At 41.6% G+C, this 25,936-nt stretch overlaps 1 protein-coding gene across 1 annotated transcript; it reads left to right on the top strand.

The window, feature by feature from the left end:
• Positions 1-9,482: 9,482 nt before the first annotated feature.
• On the top strand, positions 9,483-16,619 carry LOC306768985 (signal-regulatory protein beta-2-like; the record flags this gene model as incomplete). The annotated part of the gene is made up of 5 exons (XM_079257487.1): positions 9,483-9,665; positions 12,613-12,682; positions 12,778-13,122; positions 13,210-13,542; positions 16,573-16,619. The coding sequence occupies 5 exons, from the start codon at positions 9,483-9,485 to the stop codon at positions 16,617-16,619; spliced, it is 978 nt and encodes a 325-aa protein (XP_079113613.1).
• Positions 16,620-25,936: the final 9,317 nt, after the last annotated feature.

The following is a 25,936-nucleotide window of genomic DNA, read 5'->3' as shown; positions in this document are numbered from 1 at the left end:
TTTTGTTACCAGGGTTACAGTGAAGATCCAGACAGTCTCCATTACGCTGCTTTGGACGTAAACCAGACCAAGAGTTTGAGGAGACAAAGGAACAGCTCCAAGAATGAATGTGTTTACTCCACCGTGAGGCAATGAGACTGTAGGTTTAGAACCATTTCATAAACTTGGAAGGAACAGTGTGTTTGGATTATTTCTGTGTACATTCGCTTCGAGCCAGCGAATCTCATACAGACAGAACATCTGCTTATTTCCCGTTTAAATGGAGCCATGTTTGTAGGGAAAGCACATTCGAAATCTGTGTTTCCATCCCTGTGAGGTTGTCCTTACACCTTTTATTTGCAGGTTTGCTGGAACGCAGACCTCCTCCATGTGGCAGACTGCGTCTCCTCTGGCGTAATGCGTAGAAGTTGTGATATTTGGCAGCGTGCATGTGATGTTGCTATCTGAATGTGACTTCAGGTAGATGCAGAACTGCTTGTAGTGTTTCTGTGGTCAGACTTATCGACACAATGTGGAAGCTCTGCTGTTTGATCAATTTATCTCTGTGGTGTAAAAGACGCCTTGAGCGCAGGTTGCTGCCGCTTTTCTCTTCTAATACCAAACCAGCATTTCAGCAGGGTTCACGGTTCAGTGTGTTATCAACGTAACTTTCCTCCTTTCAAAGTAAAATCCTTCTCATGATAACTGAATTCTGATCAAGTGAATCCGTTGATACGACCCAGTTCATGGCCGAGGTCTGTTTAACATTTAACTCAACATGAAAAAGGATCCCAGATTTGGTTGGACCCGGTCTTTGTGGTGTGTTCAGGGTCTGCATGTTAACGAGGATTCCTAGCAGGAGGCCATTTTGTACTAACTGTGTGGTCCTGCGGTCCAGGCGGAGACAAACAGGGGACAAAGGGACGATATTGTCCCCACCAGGCAGAGCCCCCCCCTCCATTAACATCTCACCAACCCCGGACATGTTCAAATCTCGTCTATAGACTCATTTTTACTGTCTTGCTTTGCAACCAGACTGAGTTTCGGTATTTTCTGCAGACTATTTGTGTCAAACTGGTCTTTTATCTTCCTTTTACCCATGATGTCTGTTTTCTTGATGTTTCCCGCTTTTCATTCCTGTTTTTATTTACATTTCATCCGTCATATTTGGACAGCACTTTGGTCAACATCTGCAGCTTCTTACATGTGTTAATAAATAAAGCTGACTTGACTTGTTGTGTCAGAGCTTCATTATGAGGGGCGAACAGGGTTGGTTGACCAGTGGCCACATTCAGACCGCCAGACAGATCTGTTTAAATATATTTGTGCTGAAATTTCCTTAATAGTGGTCATAGATTCGTCACATGGTTAATTTATTATTTTGACTCTTGACGTTGATATAGGAGGACATTTTATGTTTTTCACATGAAAATGTAATTTTCAGTTTTTCTGCATTCTTTTAAGTCTTTAATGCTTAAAATGTAAGGCTTATTACCATTTTATTATATAAAGGGTTTTGTTTATGGTTGCTAGTTTAACTTGTAGCTAAAAATGCATGTTGGGGTTCGTTGTCACATGACACATCATCACAGAGTCCGAAGAGACGAAAGGAACTGAACGAGAAAAGCAGCTAACCAGCAGAGGAAGAAGAAACCTGGTCTCTCCTGCTTTTCTAAGAAACAAATAAGAGATTTTCATCGACCTTCATCTGTTCTGTTGTTCTGTTTTTATGAAGATTTTTCTTTTGGGTGATTGTGTGATATATGAGATGTCGAAGCCTCGATAAACATTTGCTTCAAAGAAAATACTAAATTAAATGTTTGAGATTAAACCCTGCAATGGGGATGGTTGTCACAAAATCCCATGTTTTATTTGTAATTTCCATTTAATTGGAACAGATTTATAATGAGAAGTGAAAAGCTGCCTTATTTTGACACTTAACTTCCATTACACATTCAAATGAATCCAGCCGAGGTACAAAGTGTGACAAGCAACCCCGTTCTCCACTAAATGGTGTTAAAAAAAGTTGATTTCTGTGTGTATTTGTTCCTGGAGATGACTGTGTGTTCATGAACTGAATTGTTTGTCAAGCTGCCAAAAACACGTCTTTTTGGATAGTTTTTTACTTGATTGGATTTTCAGCCCAACCAGGTGAGTCCAGAAGAAATTCTTACAAGCATGGCTTATCTGCACAAACTGCGCAGTTCTTTATTTCCCCAGTCAGATAGACTGAAGTGAGAAGTGGGAGGGCTGACTGAAAACCAATCAGACCTGACAGATGTGGTGGAATGTAGGACAAGTCAGTGTTGGTGAATCTGACCCATCTCCTGCTGCCTCAGTCGGCCAGAACTGCTGTGGAGAAGAAGCAGGAGCAGAGAAGCAGACACGATGATGCTGGTCTTTGTGAAGGTCTTCCTGCTCTGGTCTTTGTGTGAGTAACAAACATGGACTTGTGGAAACTTTGTTAAACACAAAGCTGATGGTATGTTGTCTGCTTCCTTCAGGTGTGGCAGAGCTCAGTGAAGTCTCTCAACCGGATTCTGTAGAAACGCTGAAGCTCGGCGACTCGGCGGCTATCAGCTGCTTCATAAAGAGCAGGATGACAAGAAGAGTGTGGTACAAGCTGACTACGGGGAGAAAGCTGCAGCTTGTTACAACGATGGATACTAAATATAACCGCAGTGTATTTGCTGATGGATTTCAGCAGCGTTTTTCAGTGAAATTTGACAACATCAACAGTCATCTGAGCATATCTCCGACATCATGGGAGGATGTTGGAACGTACTTCTGTGGAGTGATGCACTTAAGCGACATTCACTTCGGCTCAGGAACCATGTTGATGCTGAAAGGTATAAATTCTCACTAGAATATGATGCAATTGTGTCTAAATGTAAACATCTCAGTTACAGTCCGAGATTTTCTGCTTTCTTTTCCAGGTGTGGAGACGATGAGCATCGTCCAGCAGCCAGAGTCTGAATCCGTCCAGTCAGGAGACTCTGTGACTCTCAGCTGTTCTGTTCGGTTTGGTCTCTGCTCAGCTGAACATACTGGTGTCATGTGGCTGAAAAACTCTGAAAAATCTGCTCCAACCATGATTTATTCCTCTGAAGATCAGAAGAGCTCCTGTCAGAAGACTGAGAGTGGCGAGACCAGCTGTGTGTTCAACCTCCTCAAGAAGGACCTCAGCTCTGAGGATGCTGGAACCTACTACTGTGTTCTGACTTCATGTGGACGGATACTGTTTGGAAACGGGACCACGATTATTATCAGTAAGATGGGCAACATGAGTTTAAGATACTGTCAGCTTATATTTTAAAAATCTTAAAAAAGCAAACATTTGTTTAATTTGTTATATGTGTAGTCATAGCCGTCTGGTTTCCCATATTATCATTTGGTAGAACAAACTTTTCACTGAGTATAATATACATTATTAACAATTTATGGAAAGGGAAACCTGCATGAGCCGCCTAGCGCTTGCGTTGGTTATGCAAGGTACAGCACAATTAGTCAACATTAAAACTTCAGAAACAGGAAGCATAATTTAACAAACAAATAAGAAAGGAAAGAAAGAACATCATATCAAAACTGTATTAACATAATCAGTGTACTGAAAAAGTAAGAAACTTTTTTCAATTAATGATCTTTCTGTTAGATTGTTATAATAACGGTCACAAAGAAACAAAAAAAAAAAGTATATAAATAAACTAGCAAAACTTAAAACAACAACAATATTGGCATATAAAAGGATTTATGCTGAGTTAATTTAACTCAAATCAGAATAAACCCCGAACACATTTGGGCTCAGCAATGTTCCTGGATAAATTTATTGATGCTTGTTGGACTGAAAGTTTGTTAGCAGACCTTGCTCATTAGCATGTAGCTAGCTGCCCTGTAGGTGCAAACCTGTACTGATTTATTTTTATTAAAAAACTAATAACAGAGATTTTTAGGACAGCTTTTCCCACATAAAACAGTAAATATTCAGAGCTGGCTTTTATAAATAAAACCAATAGTTGCCCGCTTAAGTGCTTCGAGTTGTGTCCGCACATGTTAGGGCTTTTGGGCGCCTGAAAACTTTTCTAAAACGTACAACATGTTTTAAATTTACATAATTTTATTGGGGTTATCAATATGATCAGTCACAGGATCGAGATCAATCACAAATAATCCCATTTCAAACTTGCAGCCTGCTGTAAGCTAGGTGTTACACCTCAAATCGCAGCCTAAACAAATGCGTGCCTGGCCTTAGGATGGCAAGTTGCTTCAAGCAAAGGGTGATTCAGAGAAGCAGAAATTTATCTCTCCACTGTATGCTAATTACAATTTCCTTGCTTGTTGCATCTTTGTCTTTTAACTGAACCTGTATGAAGAGGTAACAGGTTCTTCCAGCCAGCTCGGGTCACAATCATCCACGTTGGTGCAACAACCTCGTGCTCTTCTATTGTTCTTGCTGGTTGGTATGCAATGGTTTGGTGCTTTACTGCCACCAACTGGTGAGGAGTGTGGCCATAAGTAATATTACCAGAGTAGAAAGTCCTAAGCTAACTAGCTGGTGTGCTTAGCAATGTGACTTTTATCAAAAGATTAAATTAATAGTAAAATAGTAAAAGTTCATTTAACAGGCTACTTTAATTACTAATCAATACGAATATGTGACGTTTCTTATGTCTGGATTTGCAGGCGATACAAGCTTCAATCTGCTTCCTTTCCATCAAAGTGGTTTGGTGCTCATCTTCATCTTCATCATCAGTGTTTATCTGTGGTTTTTAATGTGCATCATCTCCCAAAAAACCTGCTGCCACTGTGAAGGTATAACTTCTTCATATCAGTATCCTTCATTAAATAAATGCAACAGTGTAAAAGTCATTATTTTTCCTTTCAGACTCACATGCCGGACTTCCAGCTCCGACCAGCACCGAGGTAGCTGCTGCAATATCATGACTGCATTATTTTCCACGTGCATCATGTGTAATGAACATGTTGTAACTGTCGTCTTTCTTTAGGTCCAACATGAAAAATATCTTCAGAAAATGAGCGATGCCACCTGGAGTGGATGTGTGTACGTCAATGTAAAGCAGAGAAAATGAAGGGATCTTGTTGTGTTTCTGCATTAAATATGATTCTTTTCTTCACCTGCTTAATTTGCAGTTTATATTTGTAAAGTTTATAATGAACACAAAATTTTACCACTATGTGTGAATCTGTTTCTGCATTCCTGTTATTTTGAATAAACTTAATTTAGTTTTCAATCAGAAGCTAAATGTTTTCTTAGAAATGCTGAACCCGAGCAACTGAACCTCCTGCACAGCTTCAAATTTAATGATGTGTACATAGAAAAGAATAAATTAAGAACTTCAAACAGATTAATTCCCCATTTAAAATACATTCTGTGTAAAGTGGTTGTCCATTTTAAAAGCAGGTGACTTCATGGATCTTTACATTTCGGGAAGTTTAGCATTTATTTACTGGTTTCAGAAAATGACACAAAATGACCTTATAAAAAAGCTTTTCTTTCCTTCCAACTATTTGCAAAAAAAGTTCATGCTGTATGTAACCTTGTTTCATTAAAATACTTAAATACTGCAATCTCTGAAAAAGTCCTACATTTTGTGTGAAACTTGACAAACCAGAGTAAGATAAGAGAATGTTTCAATGTGGTGAGTCTGTTTGATGTGGTAAGTTCGTAGCGAAGGACCAGAAACCAGGATATAAACACCATCTGCGCCCTCAGATGTAACCTGCGATACAAATGCTGAAATTGGCACTGAAAAAAGAGGATAATTTAATAACTAGCCTATCATACCTTATTATTTGCCTGAATCAGGACTGCTACGTAGCTAACATAGCAAGTTTTACCTGAACTTAGAAAAATAACTTGGTTAAACTCACATTGAGGGCAGTTTTTCCATCCAATTATATATGCAAGATAAACTCAAATACTTTCATTGAAAGTAACTTAATTGAGTTAATCCAACAAATTTTATTAGTTAGAAGGATGTAGTTAAAATAAAAGTGAGTTATTTTGGTCAGTTCATTTCAAATTAATGCAATTTAGAGGAACCAAACTATCTGGACTGCCATACTTCAGGTGATTCTTGTAAAACCAGTATACGTTGATTCATTTAGCTGAAAACTAATTTTTTTTACATTAACTCAATTTTATTTATAACAGAATCCGTATGCAAACATGTCTACTTATTTAAACACACTCACATGATGCATTTTTGTGATATGAAATGTTTCAAAAAGAACAAACATAAAACTCAGTCATCTCGATAATTAATGAAAAGTCAAAGTTTAAACCTCAATTTGTAAGACCCTTTTCTACATGAAACATTATATTTATTGTAACTGTAAAAATGAGAGCCAAGATGGGAGCCGGGTTCACACCAGAACATTTCCTTCGTCTTAGACGACCTCTCATAAAACCCCATTCCGACCTTATACAACTCCCCAGCAGTAAGAATTAAACAACACAAAAACACTTCTGGGGTTAATCGTGAAAACCTCATAAAAATAAAACCAATGGATCCAATAAAATCTGAAAATAAGACAATAAAGTGTGGCCTACTGAATATTAGATCCCTCCCAAATAAGTCTTTATTAGTCAATGACTTGATAGGTGATCACCACATTGATTTATTCTGTCTTACGGAAACCTGGTTACAGCAAGAAGATTATGTTAGTATTAATGAAGCTACGCCAGCTAACTATTTAAACTTTCACATTCCTAGAACTACAGGCAGAGGAGGTGTTGCAGCTATCTTTAAGTCAGAATTATTAATTAGTCCTAAGCACAAAACTAACTATAAATCCTTTGAATTCCTGACATTAAATTTATCTCATCCAAAATGGAATTCAGAGAAACCGCTCCTTTTAGCATTAGTGTATCGCCCACCTGGACCTTACTCCGAGTTTCTGACCGAATACTCTGATCTCTTGTCTGAGTTAGTGCTGACTACTGATAAGGTCACTGTACTAGGTGATTTTAATATTCATGTTGACGATGAAAATGATAGTTTAAACATTTCCTTTAGCTCTATTCTAAACTCAATTGGGTTTTCATAAAATGCCCATGGAGCCACTCACTCTCATGGTCATACTCTTGATCTTGTTCTAACATCTGGTATTGAGACTGATAAGCTCAAAGTATTTCCTCAAAACCCTGTCTTGTCCGATTACTTCTTATTAACCTTTGAATTCACTTTATTTGATTACTGACTGACCAAAAATAAATTCTACTATAGTAGATGTTTATCAGACAATAATATTACAAAATTTAAACAATTAATTGAATCAATTTTTTCACCTCTACCATGTGTTAGCATGACTGAGAGTCCCCCTTTAAGCTTTACTCCTGCTCAGATTGATCAGCATATTGATACTATAATAGCTTCAGTTAGCTGTGTACAACCTTGGATAATGTTGCTCCCCTAAAGAAGAAGAAATTGGGTAAGATTATGAAGGCTCCCTGGTTTAATTCCCAGCTTCGAGCTCTAAAACAGGCATCAAGGCGTTTGGAAAACAGATGGCCATCATCAGAATTAGAGGAGTCTCACTTAACCTGGAAAGAAAGTTTAATTGTATACAAAAAAGCCTTACGTACGGCAAGAACAGCTTATTATTCATCATTGATAGAGGAAAACAAAAACAACCCTCGGTTTCTTTTCAGCACAGTAGCTAGGCTTACTAGGAGCCAGAGTGCTGTGGAGCCATGTATTCCTTTCTCACTTAGCTGTGATGATTTCATGTATTTTTTCAGGAGTAAAATTGATACTATTAGAGATCAAATCCACAATACTCTTCCTTCTACCTATAATGTTGAGCCTGTTGTGGTCTCCGAAGCATCCTTAGAACCAGGATCTGACTTGTGTCTAAATAGTTTCTGTCCTGTCCAACCCTCTGAATTAACTAAAATAATAGCTTCATCTAAACCATCCATCTTAGACCCTCTCCCAACGAGCCTCTTTAAGGACATTTTCCCTTTAATTAATACATCACTACTAAGTCTTTTCAATATGTCTTTAGTGACAGGATATGTACCACAATCATTTAAAACTGCTGTAATCAAGCCTTTACTTAAAAAGCAATCTCTGGATCCAGAGGTGATAGCAAATTATAGACCTATATCTAACCTCCCGTTTATGTCCAAAATTCTGGAGAAAATAGTTTCCGCTCAGCTACATGCCCACCTGAGCAGAAATAATTTATGCGAGGAGTTTCAGTCAGGATTTAGAGCTCATCATAGCACTGAGACAGCATTGGTGAAAGTTACTAATGACCTTCTTATGGCCTCAGACAAAGGACTTGTGTCCGTACTTATCTTGCTTGATCTTAGTGCTGCATTTGATACAGTCGATCATAACATTCTGTTACAAAGACTAGAACAGGTGATTGGAATTACAGGTACAGCGTTAAGCTGGTTTAAATCATATTTATCTGATAGACTTCAGTTCGTTCATGTAAATGACAAGTCCTCCTCCCAAACTACAGTAAGTCATGGAGTTCCTCAAGGTTCTGTACTTGGACCAGTACTCTTCACACTATATATGCTCCCTTTAGGCAAAATTATTAGACAGCATGGAATAAACTTTCATTGTTATGCAGATGATACTCAACTATACTTATCCTTTAAACCAGATGAAACAAATCAGCCCAATAGGCTACAAAATTGTCTCATAGACATAAAGACTTGGATGTCTAGAAATTTTCTCCTCTTAAACTCAGATAAGACTGAAATAATTCTCGTTGGATCTGAAAAACTCAGAGCTAAACTTTCCGGTTTTGTAATGAACCTGGATGGCATTACTTTAGCTTCCAGTGCTACAGTGAGAAACCTTGGAGTAATATTTGACCCTGACCTGTCCTTTGGTCCACATATTAAGCAGGTTACTAAAACAGCCTTCTTTCATTTACGTAATATAGCCAAAATTAGGGACATTCTGTCTCAGAGTGATGCAGAAAAACTGGTTCACGCTTTTGTTACTTCGAGACTAGATTACTGTAACTCTCTATTACTGGGCTGTCCTAAATATGCCCTGAAAAGCCTTCAGCTGATCCAGAATTCTGCAGCCAGAGTCCTGACCAGAACCAGCATGAGAGATCATATTTCTCCAGTTTTAGCTTCTCTTCATTGGCTGCCTGTTGAATCTAGAATAGAATTTAAAATCCTTCTCCTTACATATATGTCACAATCAGCCCTGCTTCCTCCAGCATTGCTGCTTGCCACACCCCTAATCAGGTTTACTACCCTCACCTGCCACTGCCACCTGTTCATCATCCCCATCAGTTCAGCCTGTGTATATATGCAGCTTCCACCATTCACTCACTGCCAGATTGTTATTGCTCTCATGCCAGACCTTCAAGCACTCCTATCCGAATTGCCTGCCTGTTACCGACCTGATCTGCCCCCGACTACCGCCTCTTGTCTTGCCCTTGGAACCTGCTCCCCAGTGGTTACTGGGTTTCTGTCCTGGAGGACCACCAACAGTGAGTTAGTGGCAATGGTTGGAACTGCCCACCCAGCTTCAAACAGCTTGACCTTCAGCTGCTGCATCTTTGCACACAGCTTGTGTCGATCCAGATTCCCTGTGATCCACAGACACAACTCCAATGTGAACCTCAAGTCATCTAGGAAGCCTGGATCAGGAGCGAGTGACATGTCGGATGCTGCAATGACTCTCAGGGTGTTTCAGAACTTTAGCCTTCATTAACACACCCACATCCTCCATCTCCTGATCCACATCTCATCAGACCAGACCCATCACTCAGGCTGCAATGCACCCTGGGATGTCATCTATGGAATTAGATTTGTTCCATAATCTCCAAGCAAAACTTTTTAAAACTCAAGCAAAAAACAACTAAAACCAAAACTTTCTAAAACTTAAGTAAAATAAATTATCTCAAAATAAAAAATGATCAATAATCATGAAAACTATTAAGCTTTTATTTGGTTAGATTGAGTAGTTTTATTTGCAGTTTCCTCTTTCTCTCTTCTCGCTATTTTGTTTGTGCTTCACTGTCTTTGGTTTTGATTCACGATTGTTAGGTTTAGTTTCTGACACAAACATTTCATGAGCGGACTCTTTCAGGGGCACATTCAGATTGGATGGTGAGTTTTGGATCGACACAGCTGTAGCCTGGATGTTGTTTTAAACCAGAGTGCTCCAAGGAGAGTTGCAACACTCCCATAGACTTCTATAGAAAGAATGGAATGCGCAAGTGGAATGGTTTTAATTCCTGGTTGTAAACTGGATTTCTTCTTCTTCTTCTTCTGCCGCTTATCCGGGGTCGGGTCACGGCGGCAGCAGCCTAAGCAGGGAAGCCCAGACTTCCCTCTCCCCAGCCACATTTGCCAACTCTGCGGGGGGATCCCGAGGTGTTCCCAGGCCAGCCGAGAGATGTAATCCCTCCAGCGTGTCCTGGGTCTTCCCCGGGGTCTCCTCCCAGAGGGACGTGCCTGGAACACCTCACCAGGGAGGTCCAGGAGGCATCCTGACCAGATGCCCAAGCCACCTCAACTGGTTCCTCTCGATGCGGAGGAGCAGCGGCTCTACTCTGATCTCCTCCCAGATGACCGAGCTCCTCACCCTATCTCTAAGGGAGAGCCCGGCCACCCTGCGGAGGAAACTCATTTCAGCCGCCTGTATACGAGATCTGGTTCTTTCGGTCACGACCCACAGCTCATGACCATAGGTGAGGGTAGGAACGTAGATCGACTGATAAATCGAGAGCTTCGCCTTCTGGCTCAGCTCCTTCTTCACCACGACAGACCGGCGCAGAGTCCGCATTACTGCAGACGCCGCACCGATCTGTCTGTCGATCTCGCGCTCCATCCTTCCCTCACTCGTGAACAAGACCCCGAGATATTTAAACTCCTCCACTTGAGGCAGGACCTGACTCCCGACCCGGAGAGGGCAATCCACCCTATTCCGGCTGAGGACCATGGTCTCAGATTTGGAGGTGCTGATTCCCATCCCAGCCGCTTCACACTCGGCCGCGAATCGCTCAAGCGAGAGCTGGAGATCACGACCAGATGAAGCCAACAGGACCACTTCATCTGCAAAAAGCAGGGACCCAATCCTGAGGCCACCAAGTCGGATCCCCTCAACACCTCGGCTGCGCCTAGAAATTCTGTCCATATAAGTTATGAACAGAATCGGTGATAAAGGGCAGCCTTGGTGGAGTCCAACCCTCACCGGAAACGAATCCGACTTACTACCGGCAATGCGGACCAAGCTCTGACACCTGTCGTACAGGGACCGGACAGGTCGTACAAGGGGGTCCGGTACCCCATACTCCCGGAGTACCCCCCACAGGAGCCCCCGGGGGACACGGTCGAATGCCTTCTCCAGGTCCACAAAGCACATGTAGACTGGTTGGGCAAACTCCCATGTCCCCTCCAGGACCCCAAAGAGGGTATAGAGCTGGTCCACTGTTCCGCGACCAGGACGAAAACCACACTGCTCCTCCTCAATCCGGGATTCGACTATCCGGTGGACCCTCCTCTCCAGGACCCCTGAATAGACCTTACCAGGGAGGCTGAGGAGTGTGATTCCCCTGTAAGTGGAACACACCCTCCGGTCCCCCTTCTTAAAAAGGGGGACCACCACCCCAGTCTGCCAATCCAGCGGTACTGTCCCCGATGTCCGATGCTGCAGAGGCGTGTCAGCCAGGACAGCCCCACAGCATCCAGAGCCTTAAGGAACTCCGGGCGGATCTCATCCACCCCCGGGGCCTTGCCGCCAAGGAGCTTTTTGACCACCTCAGCGACTTCAGCCCCAGAGATAGGAGAGTCCACCCCTGAGTCCCCCAGCTCTGCTCCCTCATCGGAAGACGTGTTGGTAGGATTGAGGAGGTCTTCGAAGTATTCCTTCCACCGACCCACAACGTCCCGAGTTGAGGTCAGCAGCTCCCCATCTCCACTGTACACAGTATTGATGGAGCACTGCTTCCCCCTGCTGAGCCGCCGGATGGTGGACCAGAATCTCCTCAGAATTAGCATCTCCAAATCCAATACCATGGTTCTCAGCTGGAAAAGGGTGGATTGTCCTCTCCATGTTGGGAGTGAGGTCCTGCCCCAAGTAGAGGAGTTGGAATATCACAGGTTCTTTTTCATACGTAAGGGAAGGAAGGAGAGTGAGATTGACAGAAGGATCGGTGTGGCGTGAGCATTAATTTCCTACAAATTGCAAACAATAAGCAAGGTGTGACTTTAACACACATATGTATTCTGTCTGCTGCTGAAAGCTGAGTTCTGCTTTCATAGAACATGAACTGATGGCTGAGTTTCTATTTAAGTGTATTAGACTTTAAATAAAACATCTTGTTTTATGTGGCTGCTGGCACTGAGTTGAATTTGTAAATATGAAAAAATTTGCATCGATGATTGTGGTTTCCTTGTTGACACAGAAACAATGATACAATGCCTATCACAAGGCCCCTCCATCTGTTTCATGTTCTGCTGACACTGATGGGAAAACAGGTCAAGATTTAGGGGTTTTTTATGACTTCGTAAAACCCAGCATATTTAATCTGCAGGTTGAGGACGACGAACCAATCAGACCTGACAGATGTGGTGGAATGTAGGACAAGTCAGTGTTGGTGAATCTGAACCATCTCCTGCTGCCTCAGTCGGCCAGAACTGCTGTGGAGAAGAAGCAGGAGCAGAGAAGCAGACACGATGATGCTGGTCTTTGTGAAGGTCTTCCTGCTCTGGTCTTTGTGTGAGTAACAAACATGGACTTGTGGAAACTTTGTTAAACACAAAGCTGATGGTATGTTGTCTGCTTCCTTCAGGTGTGGCAGAGCTCAGTGAAGTCTCTCAACCGGATTCTGTAGAAACGCTGAAGCTCGGCGACTCGGCGGCTATCAGCTGCTTCATAAAGAGCAGGATGACAAGAAGAGTGTGGTACAAGCTGACTACGGGGAGAAAGCTGCAGCTTGTTACAACGATGGATACTAAATATAACCGCAGTGTATTTGCTGATGGATTTCAGCAGCGTTTTTCAGTGAAATTTGACAACATCAACAGTCATCTGAGCATATCTCCGACATCATGGGAGGATGTTGGAACGTACTTCTGTGGAGTGATGCACTTAAGCGACATTCACTTCGGCTCAGGAACCATGTTGATGCTGAAAGGTATAAATTCTCACTAGAATATGATGCAATTGTGTCTAAATGTAAACATCTCAGTTACAGTCCGAGATTTTCTGCTTTCTTTTCCAGGTGTGGAGACGATGAGCATCGTCCAGCAGCCAGAGTCTGAATCCGTCCAGTCAGGAGACTCTGTGACTCTCAGCTGTTCTGTTCGGTTTGGTCTCTGCTCAGCTGAACATACTGGTGTCATGTGGCTGAAAAACTCTGAAAAATCTGCTCCAACCATGATTTATTCCTCTGAAGATCAGAAGAGCTCCTGTCAGAAGACTGAGAGTGGCAAGACCAGCTGTGTGTTCAACCTCCTCAAGAAGGACCTCAGCTCTGAGGATGCTGGAACCTACTACTGTGTTCTGACTTCATGTGGACGGATACTGTTTGGAAACGGGACCACGATTATTATCAGTAAGATGGGCAACATGAGTTTAAGATACTGTCAGCTTATATTTTAAAAATCTTAAAAAAGCAAACATTTGTTTAATTTGTTATATGTGTAGTCATAGCCGTCTGGTTTCCCATATTATCATTTGGTAGAACAAACTTTTCACTGAGTATAATATACATTATTAACAATTTATGGAAAGGGAAACCTGCATGAGCCGCCTAGCGCTTGCGTTGGTTATGTAAGGTACAGCACAATTAGTCAACATTAAAACTTCAGAAACAGGAAGCATAATTTAACAAACAAATAAGAAAGGAAAGAAAGAACATCATATCAAAACTGTATTAACATAATCAGTGTACTGAAAAAGTAAGAAACTTTTTTCAATTAATGATCTTTCTGTTAGATTGTTATAATAACGGTCACAAAGAAACAAAAAAAAAGTATATAAATAAACTAGCAAAACTTAAAACAACAACAATACTAGCATATAAAAGGATTTATGCTGAGTTAATTTAACTCAAATCAGAATAAACCCCGAACACATTTGGGCTCAGCAATGTTCCTGGATAAATTTATTGATGCTTGTTGGACTGAAAGTTTGTTAGGCTGTAACTCAACCCGAGCCTGGAGTAGCTAACTGCTCCTTGCTCATTAGCATGTAAACCTGTGTTTGTTGAAAAGGAAATGACCCGGCAGATTTTTAGGACAGCTTTTCTCAAATGAAACCGTAATGTAATATTCAGAGCTGGCTTGTTGAGGAAATGTTGCACTTTTAGAAATAAGGCGATTGGTTGTTTTCCTAAGTGCTAGAGTTGTGTCCACACAGCTCTGAGGATGCTGGAACCTACTACTGTGTTCTGACTTCATGAGGACGGATACTGTTTGGAAATGGGACCACGATTATTACCAGTAAGATGGGGAACTTTGAAGAGTTTAGTGGAGGTTAAAGTCTGAAACACACTCAAAAATCCCAATAGGTCAAGAATGAATCTTAAAATGTGATTGGAGAGGCGCCTGCTGCCTCGGGAGCCGCAACTGGCTGCTTGCATCTTCCTCAATGGTTCTCAATAAAAAATAATCCAAAATTTAGAAAAACAATTTTGTTTTACATTTAGGCATCGTAATAACAAAGCTTTAGCTCAGCTTTTTGCAAAGAGGTTTTTGCTTTTGTGTTTTTTTGCCTTTATTTTGAAGCCTGAAATAGAAAATAAAATTGTGGTTCTTGATAAAAGCAAATTCCTGAAAATAGATATTTATCAAAATCTTTTTAAATTGGTGCTGAAAACTTCACAGAAAAATTATCGAGTCAGCAAAAAGGGTCATATTTGTGGAGTCTATGTGTTAACTTTAGCTCTGCAATGTTTCTTTACAAGCAAAGAAATCAATGACGTTTTCAGTTTTTAGCCATAACTTTCGTAACAACATCATTATGGACTCAGTATAACAAGTTTGCAATTAATATCAGAGTTTATATTTGTAAATCATGTTTGTTAAATGTGTAGGAAAATATTTGTATTTATTGTAGTTATTTATTGTATTTAAAAGGAGAAGTTGTTTTTGTAAACATTCCGTCCACAGATGCGCAGCACAAAACTGCGTGGAAGACCATCGGATTGGATGATGACTAATCAAAGTGTCCGATCAGAGAGCTGACAGCTTCCATCCTTCTGAACCATTGCAGGCTCTTACATGACATGCAAATCCTTCACTGCACATTTACAGACTTTTACTTTGGAAAGATTATTTGTCCAAAATAAGACTTTAAGTTGATTTACAAATACAAATTGTAAAATTATTTGCAAATATTCATTTACAGCAGAAGCATCTTCCTGACTTAATGTTGAGCCCATAGATTATTAACTATCATTAGATATGTTGACATGTATAAAACTCTTTGGGAGCTAAGGAATAGCTAACCGCTCCTGGAATAGCGTGTGTCTAGCTGCCCTGTAGCTGTAAACCTGTGTGGATTTGTTCATTAAAAAGAAGGTACTCGTTGGTGAAGAATATGATTTCCAGCATCTGTTCTCACATAAATCAGTAATGTAATTTTCAGAGGTGGACATTCAGGAAAATTTTTCACTTTCAGTATGACAGCTAATGGACGTTAGCCTAAATGTTGAAGCTGTGCCATGTAGTGGGCTGCTGGAAGGCTAACACTACCTATGTTTACTCAGCTTTTTACATTAATGTATGTCATCCCTTACTATTATATTAAGTTCAGCCAGTTTACTTTTGGCTTTAGATTTACTAACAATACATTTTATCTTAAAATCTATAGCACTTCACAGTAAAATTTACCTGCATGCATGTGTAATAACAAAGAAAAGGTCCATTCAAACTGGCTGCAGAAATAAGATAGGAATTATAAGAATAAAAAACAAAACTCTGAACCTGTCACACATGGATACTAAAGTCAGTGACATAATGTTTTATACAATAGACTGAGAAAAAAAGAGAGAAACCGTGACAGCTAATCCGTTAGATTAAGTCTTCCAGTGAGGGACTTGGATGATAAAAGGTCAGTTTATGCCAAAATGTTCATTTTGGAAAACTCCCCTGAATTGAACTAAAACCTCAAATTTAGTTTTACTTAAATCACATCCTGTTCACATTCACATCCTGTCTTATGATTTTATAGAGATTTAGAGCAACAGCTGCATCTAAAGGGATATTCAAATTAATCCTGAAAGTGCCTGTTTTGTTATGTTGAGCACCTTTTCATTGTGCAATGTGCCATCTTCTTCTCCAGTAACATGTATTCTGATATTTACTCATCTTAACCAACCTACCATGCCTCCAGAAGTATTCAAATAGACCTTGTGTTTGCAGAGATATATTATATCATGAAGGATATGCAACGTCTGTATAGACGCCTAAAAGTAGAAACAGGGCTAATTTCTTGCATGTGCATGCATCTGTGTGTGGTCGTGTCTATGAATAACTATGACTTCCATGACGGGTTCAGGATTGGGAGGATTTAAGGGTGAGGACCATTTCATTTTATGATAGATCCTTGAGACTTGGATGTCCATGGGGTGTGGTTGCAGATATCTTTACAGTTAACATCCTTCATAATATTTGTCTGGCCAAATGAGGAACCTGTGAGGGTAAAACAGTATTTTTTGTAAGACTGTTCTTTAGTTAAAAACATGATATCACACAGTAAGTTCTTATAAATATAAACTGTATAGCATATGGTAGCATATAGCTAAAAACTATATGCCAAATGTTTTAGCACTATCTGTTTATTATGTTTAAAGCTGACAGCAAACCGTTGGTGCCCAGCCCAACTGTCGTTGCCTTGATGCTGTCCAACATCATTCTTGGAGTTGTGGCATTCCTTCTCATGTGGATACTCTGTAAGACCCAGAGGAAAAATTCTACAGGTAAGAGATCATTTCCCACTTTGAGATGTGGTGGGCTTTCATGCGTCTTCTCGTGTGCCTTTATCTGAAGTAATGTAAACCAGTTTGTGTCTAAATGAACCCAGCTTACCTGTGGGGTTCCTCAGGGTTCTGTCTTGGGCCCAGTACTGTTTCTTTACCTGTTTCCTGTAAGGTAAATAATCAGTAAGTACAAGGAGTGTGTCATACTACTATTATGCTGGCAATATCCAGCTTTCAGGTTCCACAAACTGTCTTCCTTTACCGGCTGCTTGCACCACATCCACCGGTGCTTAAATGATAATTACTTAAAACTGAACTCAGAGGAAGCAGAACCCTAAATGTTGCTCCTGGCCTTTCCTCAACTGAAACCTCTTGGTTCCAAGGTTGAATCGGAGATGATTATCCATGTTTTATTTTTCCTATCTCCACTACTGTAGTAGTCTTTTGACCTGCTTCAGTATGAAAGAACTTGGTCACATTCAAGTCATCCAGAGCTCTGCCGCCAGGCTTTTCACTAGAACACACAAACAAACCCACATCACGCGTCTTATAGCCTTCCTTTACTTACTTTAGCCAGTGAATCTTTAAATACGTTTTAAAATTTTGACCCAAACTTTTAGAGCCTTGCATGGTTAACCCTCCTTACATCTCTGACCTGCTACTACTTTACTCCCTGAGCTGCAGTTTTAATTAATTAACGACGAATCTTACAAAACCCAGGTTACATTTAGTCTGGTGACGCAACGGGACAAAAAACCCTGGCATGCCGTATCCTGACGTGTCTCCACGCATATGTCACCACGGGCTCGTTGCATATAACTCGTTCATATAACTTCCACATCTATCTATCTATCTATCTATCTATCTATCTATCTATCTATCTATCTATCTATCTATCTATCTATCTATCTATCTATCTATCTATCTATCTATCTATCTATCTATCTATCTATCTATCTATCTATCTATCTATCTATCTATCTATCTATCTATCTATCTATCTATCTATACCGCTACATCTTTCTCTCCCAGCCATGCTTTAATAACTTGTCTTTTGCCCGTGGTGCTCACCGTTATGCAACACCAGAGCATTACCATGAATATTTGTGGTTTTGCAAAGTAATCGACTGAGCTTTTTCAGTCTCCAAAACTGTGGAACGAGCTCCCCCTCCATATTAGACAAACCTCCCCACTGTCCATTTATAAAACTTGTCTTTAAACCCATTTTTATTCCTTGCCCTTTAACCAGCGTGAGACAGTTTCTGGCTGCAGTTTGGTTTTAATTATTTGTTTTATTGGTTTTATTTACTATTTATTCATTTTGTTTTATTGTTTTAATTCCTTATTCCTTGTTTGAACTGTTGTTTTATTATGTTGTTTATCTGCCTTTTAGCTGTTTTATTCTGTTGTTATTTTGGTGATTGTGTACAGCACTTTGTTTCAACTCTTCTAAAAGTTCTAAAAGGCTTTATAAATAAAGTTGAGTTGAGTTGAGACTGATTTGATCAGGGACATTAAGCAACAGAGTTTAATGTTTTAACAATTGATGAAAAAGGGGTTGTAGTGTTTTTTCTGTCTATAAGTTTATAAGCATTTAACTTTAATGTTTCTTCATCTGTAGCAGCTGAACGATCATGTGACGCCAACCAGGTCAGGCTGAAGAACACAGAAAAAAACCTTTCCAGATTGATTTGTGATGGTTTGTCCAGCTGTGAGAACCAGTTTCCACATCTGTTTTGGCAGACTAGTGATGACGTGACATATGCATCCGTGTGCGTGGCCAGCCGACGCCTCGTCTCCAGACCAGACAGACTGAAGTACAGCGAAGGGTCTGTCGTTTATTCGGACATCAGAGGCTGTCAGCAGAGCCGAGAGCCGCCTGCACAGGACTGAGGATCATCAAGTTATATTCTGTCTCACTTTCAATAAAACATAACCTTTAAAATCTAATCAACTTTTCACTGTTACAGTTTTTTATTAATTTGATAAGATTTAATTGGTGATATTTCACCTGTCTCTTTCTGTTCTGACCTCTTGTCTGCATTTGGACCTTGTCACTGGGATCTGGACTTTCTCAGCCTCTTCTGTCCCCAGGATCAGACCACTGATCCGTAGTCCTCATCTCAGCTCCTCGAAGTAAAACTGTTTTTCTTTACTCCTCTGTGTGTGGCTGAATTTCCGGGTCCCCAGTTACCCGTTACAGTATCATCAGAGTTTTTTATTAAACTATAAAATATGCTGCATTTAGCTTTAATGGTTGTAATGAAACACTTAATATACTGGACTAGCTTTAAATCTTCTGCCTAACCCACCAGGATGTTTGGTCTGCATCACCTCAGGAAGCCTCATTCAGGTCAGCTGATGCGGGTTCAGGGTGCTCGGTTGAAGAAGAAACATGGCTGCCAGATGTGGGCTGATGCTCAGAAAACTAGTTTCCAAGAATCATGTCAGTTAGCATCTTGGCTAAAGCTAATTAAATCCTGAAGTGACCGCTGCTGAAGCTGCAGTTGGGTCAGTCTCTCTATGCCAGGGGTGTCAGAATCCAGTCCTGGAGGGCCGGAATCCGGCAGGTTTTTGTTGTTTCCCTCCACCAACACAGCTGATTCAAATCAATGGATCCAGCAGCTTCTTGTCAACATGTTTGAGTGTCGGTCAGGTGTGTGTTGGAGCATGGAGACGACAAAAACCTGCAGGATACCGGCCCTCCAGGACTGCAGTTTGACACCCCTGCTCTATGCAGTCGTTTATCTGATTAAAACTGTAAAAATCACAGTCAGGTGAGTGTTAATATTCAGAACTAGCTGCAGCAAAACAGAAAATAACTGTCAATATTTACCTGAAACAAAGCAGAGGTTGTTTATTCAGCAGCAACCGTCTGATTGTCTGCCTGTCATCAACATAACACATATACATGTGTTATTATAAAGGTTCGGCTTTGACCAAAGTGCAGCGTGAATGTGATCTCTGTCTGCATGGATACACCCCCCTACAGCTGAGCCGAGTCCCCAATCGGACTGAGTCCAGCGGACTGTCCTGATGGGAATGCAGCCTTAGTGCTCAGTCGTTCCCATGTAGCAACGCGTCCTTCATCACGCTGAAGTGTGAACGGCTCATGGACCTGCAGGGACACACGTGCACAGAGGAAAGCACGATGACACACACTACTTACGATGTGTTCAGACTGAACGCTCGACGATGGTCACTAAACTGCCACTTTTGTGTCCGACGCCCAAAACGCTCTTTTGGCCTTGCTAGGCAACGTGTCCTGCTACGTTGCCAAATCAGTAACATTCAGCTTTTCAGCAAGGAATGGTTTTCCTACATATTACACGGAGTAACGGCGTTTCAGACCCGTGTCTGGGTTCACCACAGGAATCCTCCAGGAGCTGCGAGCTGATCGCTCTGATTGGTTGACGCCCCGCATCAAGCAGCAAAAGTTCAGCTTTGCGGGGCGTCACGGGCTTAAAAAACATCTTACACTTTTGGTGCGTTCCACGCAGAAAACGCAACACGAGAAAGCTCGACGCCTCCTTGCCGCGCCTCCACATAGACTTTACATGGAAACCTGCCGCTCTGGACGCTCAAAACGCGTTTGGTCTGAACACACCGTTAGTGTTTAAGGATGTAAATCTAGATGCTTCTCGTATGTTTCATTTGTCAGAACTTTGTCAGAGCTCTGCCTAAACAGCGACTAAAATAAGGAGACTGGGGTAAAAGGAGAGGATATGTCGACAACGACCTGTTGTGCAGAAGAGGCTCGACAGAGACGTGGACAAACAGTGCAGATGTGCAGAGCCCAGTACAGGTCCAGTTTAACCAGCCCACACCAGCATGAACCCATTAGGATGACCAAACCCGACAGTTTTCTGTCTGTCTGGACCTGACTCTCTGCTGGACAACCCGCAACCCGACCTGCCTCTCCCTTCATTGCACTACTTTTCTTTATTTGTCGTGTTGTCATCATTTTCATTTACAGTAAAAAAGCACAGTGGATATTTTTACAGGTTTGTGATGTTTGTCTCACTTCTGAAAGGATGTGAAGCTTTGCAAGCATTGATGCACCAGAGAACCAGATCAGACAATGAAGAAGCAGCTTTTGTTCAGCCACGCTGCAGCATGGAGTATTGTGAGGAATCCAAGTTCGAACATGTGGAAGAAAAAGTAAACCGTTGTGCAGAGTTGACACGTAGAAAGACAGGGTGTGCTCAGAATTCCCCTCCGATCGAATCGTCTTGTTTGGCTTGAAAAGCAAAAGCGTTTAAAGCAGCAGCTCTCAGCGTCCGGCGGCTGTTTTTCTTCGCGTGGTGAAGAAGGTGGGAACTACAGTAAAGATATTTCCGCTGGTGGAAACTTTAGCCCTCGTGTGAGAGCAGGAAGAGCGTCCTGTGGCTTCCAGGCCACAACCTGCTGCAGCTCAGAGCTCAGCGAGGCCAAAGCAGATGCATGAGTCTGCAGCTGCCGTCACCTCACCAGAGCAGACAAGCTGCTTTTTAAAAAGTAAAAAAATCAAACTCTCACCGTTTTGCTTCACTGACTTTAATAAATGTATGGCTTATTTTACCCACAATGCATTTTGTTCAGTCCTGTGTTTGATGCGCAGCCATGTCTGCCATATGTGTGTCTGTTTAGGTAAGATGTTCCCCACAACTAAAAACATGCAAACCTGATGTTTTTTCCACTTCTGAACAACATGCTCTGTTGTTGTGGTGAAGACAAGACCCTCATGCTGAAGAATCACGAGGACAGCAACAGATGAGAAGTGTGATTTTAATATGTCAAAAAAAAAACTTAATTCAAAGTTTTTGGAGCAAACGGAATCTCTTTGTGCAGATTTCAGCCGCAAAATGCTCAGTAATATTCCTCAGCAGTTACCATGACAAACTCTCATCTAAAGCCTCATTTTCTCCCTGTAAGTGTAAATCAGTGCATCCATTAGACATTATGTAAAATCCAACATTGCCACCCACATGCTGCCATGTGTGATGTCTGCATGGCTGTTTGGCCACACGGCCACTAGAGGGCAGTGCAGCGTTAAGAGTTTGCTTCTGAGCTTGACGTCAGTTTTAGACAAACATGGTGATGATGGAGGACATCTTGATGATGTATGTTGGTGGTAGGTGGTAGGACCATAGACTATATAAAAAGATGGGCGGAGCCTCTGTGACATCACCCACGTTTCTGAAGAGCTGAATTGAAGCTCGGTGGGCGGTTCCTACCATCACCATCTTGGCAGGGGCATGTGTGTCGTCTTTCCAGGAAATTACAAATATGTGCAAAGAGGTGGAGCTGAGAGGGGGGCTGTGAGCGTCATGGTGGATGATTGACATCGAGCGAACTCCGAGCTTTCTGTAGCTAAGAGCTAACCGAGCTAATCCGGAGCTAACAGGAGCTAACCAGCTAACAGAGGAAAGCGGGCTAAAGCTAAGTCACATTGTTAACTGGCTAAAAACCGCGGTTGTTCTACGTTCTTCTGACTTGAAGCAAGAGATTGGGTACCTGTCAATCAAAAGGACACGGCCCTAAATATGCAGAATTTTGAGATTAAATTACTTTTAAACAAGAGAGTTAGGAAAAAATTCACTCCCCCACAGTTGTCATGAAGGTAAACCTGACCTATAAACCGAAAATGGATTTTTGAACCAGGCTGTAAACATGTTTATTCCTGCTGTGAAGTTGGTCTTATTAACATAGAAGTTTATGAGGCTTTGCTCTGTTCTGCAGCCCCTAGTGGATGAAGGGGGAACTGCAGTTTTGTGTTCCTCCACATAGGCTTCACTTTTTACCGCCGAAGGCTGCCGTTTGGGCAGAACACAAACACAGGACTAGTCATCTCGTTTGGATGATGGAGAGACTTAAAGATGATCTATTTTACCAACATCTAGACTAAAATAACGGAGAAAAACTCAACTAACAGATGAAAGACCCGAGGCCTGATCGAGGTAACTTCTGGGTTAAGTCGGGCTTTTCCATACTATGGTGCTAGTTCACTTCTTACTGGGTTAAATCACCATGTTAATTTACGCTAAATGGCTCACCTGCTCTAGAGCAGGTGATGCTCGCATAGAAACATCAACTCCTGACCAATCACAAACAAGTTAATATTACTGTTCACACATGCACAACCACGACTTTACGGAACCACAACTTGTCATCTTTTAGAGAACAGACCATCAATGAAAGGAAGCAACTGAGCAACGGTGTTGCTTTTGGTCTGAATGACGTGTTAAAATTCTTTATGTGAGTGAAGAATAATGGTCCGTTCCTCCATGGTGAAGTAGCTGCTCTGCAGGGTCACCGTGGCTGTGATTGGTCAGATGCTGCAAACTCCACCCCTTTCATGTGAGCGTGCTCTGATCGGGATGGATGCTGCGTAGATAGGCAGCTTCATCACGTCACTTATCCAGATCCTGAATTTCTGCGTGAATAAGCCGGCTGACAGTAGCTGCGTTTCCATTACATTTCTTTCCAAAATGAAAGCGATATTTGTAAGTTTTGACAAACAACAATCTGGATTTGCAGGTGTTTCCACGGAACAGTGTTTATGTCCTGAGGTTATGATTCCTGTGTCCTTAGCTCTGGTTTCCTTTTTTATTTGGAGAATGGCCGCTCCTCTTCTGATTCCTGTTCCTGAGGGGGAAGACGGACACTCCCCCAATGATTCCTGTCTCCTAGGGGATCCCTGGTTGGGATTCCAGTGCCCAAGGAGGTCGCTCCTCCTCCGTCCCCTGCTGCTCCAGTGTCCAAGGTCTCCAGAGTCCTCCTCCAGGCTTAAGCCTGCCCCATTGCCCCGGCATCCGGGTCGTCCTCCGGATCCAAGTCTGCGCCCCGTCGCTCCGTCCTCCAGAACCACACCTGCCCCGTCACCCCGACATCCTGACCCATGTCCTCAGGTTGTGTTTCTTGTGTCCTCAGTTCTGGTTTCCTCTTTTGTTTTGTGGTTTTTCCTTGTTCCATGTTCATTACTTCATCTGGATTGATTTAACTCATTGGTGTCGCCTGTGTCTCGTTTTGGTTCTCGTTTTAAACGCCCCATGTTTGGTTTTACTCCGCTGGTCCATTGAGTTGTGTTCGAGCTTGAGTTTAGTCACTTGCCAGTTTGGTAAATAAACTGCAATTATGGAACGTAATCAGCTTCTGCTTTGCATTGAGGTCCACACCTCTACCTCATCCTGACAGTTTAGCACACAAGCCTCAGTTCTCGTACAATCTCATCCGATTGACCAGATTTTGAGAGTATTGCGGCTTATGCAAGGCATCCATCTAGCATTATTTTGGGTTTTTCTAGTTGCTGTGGACAGCATGCAATGACTTTTCAAAGGTTTTCTACCTCATTTTTTTTTTCCTAAAACTCTGAAATTCACTGTTTGTTCCACAATCTTTACTGCAAATGACCTGGTCCCAACCCCCGGTGACTGCGTCACGTCCAGGGACATGTAAATGTGAAAAAAGTGTTTCCATTACACTTTTGCGACATATTTCTATTTCAAAATGTCTAAAAAAAACACCTCATCAAATCAATCAAATCAAATCAAATCAAAGATAGTATTCATTCCCCAGGAGAAATTCAAGGTTCAAGCCAGCTCGTCCAAGGTTTGTCATACATACGTGTAGCATTAATGACAAAAAGAAGAATACAGAACCAAGCTGAAGCTTAGGCCCTGCCGTCAGTTTCACTGACCAGAGAAGAACAGAGATACATTAGGATCATAGGGGGGTCGAGGGAAAAAAGGTCATGTAACTCTGGACCGCGCCATTAGATGACACAGTCTGGGGAAACAGAGAAAAAGAAAAATGAGAGGCGATATTTGACACTTTTTTAAATGTAGGCGTTTCCATTGTTTTTTTTTTATTGCAATATTTAGGTTCTGCGCAATTCTAGGTGTAATGGAAACACAGAGAATATCTCTGTTCAGGCCTCTGACCAGACTACCAACACACACACACACACACACACACACACTCACAATGAACTGGCAACGACTAAAGGAAACCTGGAGCAAAACACAGCACAGTAACTTTCAACTTTTTTTAAAAATTATTATGATTTTAATCTGGTTTTATTTTTATCATTTGTTGCTCCTTTTTACTACTGCTTGATGTTTTCTTTGCACCATCTGTCTTCAATGTTTTATGTCTTGCATATGAAACTTGCTTTATAAATCAACTCTCGTGTGGAAATAAGAGCAACAGGAATAAAGCAGACAGAATACACAAAGGAAAACAACTCGACAAAGTAAAACAGGAAACAAGACAAACTCTAAAAATGACAAAAGGACAAAGAACTAAACAGACCACAGAAGAAGAAGCCAAAGCGAGCGAACACAAAGCATTCTCAGAACAGACATAGGGAGCAGCGTGATGGACGACGAGGGTCTGCAGTCATTAAACACATCACGGCTTCTCGGTCTTCTTTGTTCCTTTTGCTGCTTTCAGACACACAGATATTTATGCTTTATGGACTCCTGCACATGTTTCTCCCGCCTGGTACCAAGAAATGTTGCACAAAAAGAGAATTTAAATGCTGGATGTTAAAGTTTGTCGGAACATTTCCACGTGTCTGAGCAGGATGTTCAGTGATGGTCTCTGCAGTTTGGTTTGTGTTGGTTGATTTTAACACAGTGATGACGTGCTGCGCTGTGGTGAAAGCCTCCAGGCAGCTTTACGACAGATCAGACAGATTCAGGCAGAAGTGATGAAATGTGGATCAGGAATGAATCTGAAGCATTTTTACTGTAAATGTTCTGATAAATGTTTTTATAATAACAAACAGCAGCTTGGTCCCATTTCCATCATTTATTTCATCAAAGCTCAGCAAACGGAGTATCTACAGCCGCATCAGCATTTCCATCATGTGATGTGTCTTCATGACACGCTCCATCTCTGGCAGAGGTTTCTGCCCACACAGTTTGGACTTCATGAGCTCTTTGTGACGAAAACAAGGAGACAAACGGTCAGAAAGAGCATCAGAAGCCCAGCTCTAATGATGGAGAGCCAGACTAAGAGGTTAATGTGAGAAAGTGTGTCT

The sequence above is a fragment of the Telmatherina bonti genome (assembly GCF_933228915.1).
Source record: "Telmatherina bonti genome assembly, chromosome: 18".
Classification (NCBI taxonomy): domain Eukaryota; kingdom Metazoa; phylum Chordata; class Actinopteri; order Atheriniformes; family Telmatherinidae; genus Telmatherina; species Telmatherina bonti.
The sequence above is the reverse complement of the archived record's forward strand: the minus strand, read 5'-3'. Positions and strand labels throughout refer to the sequence as shown.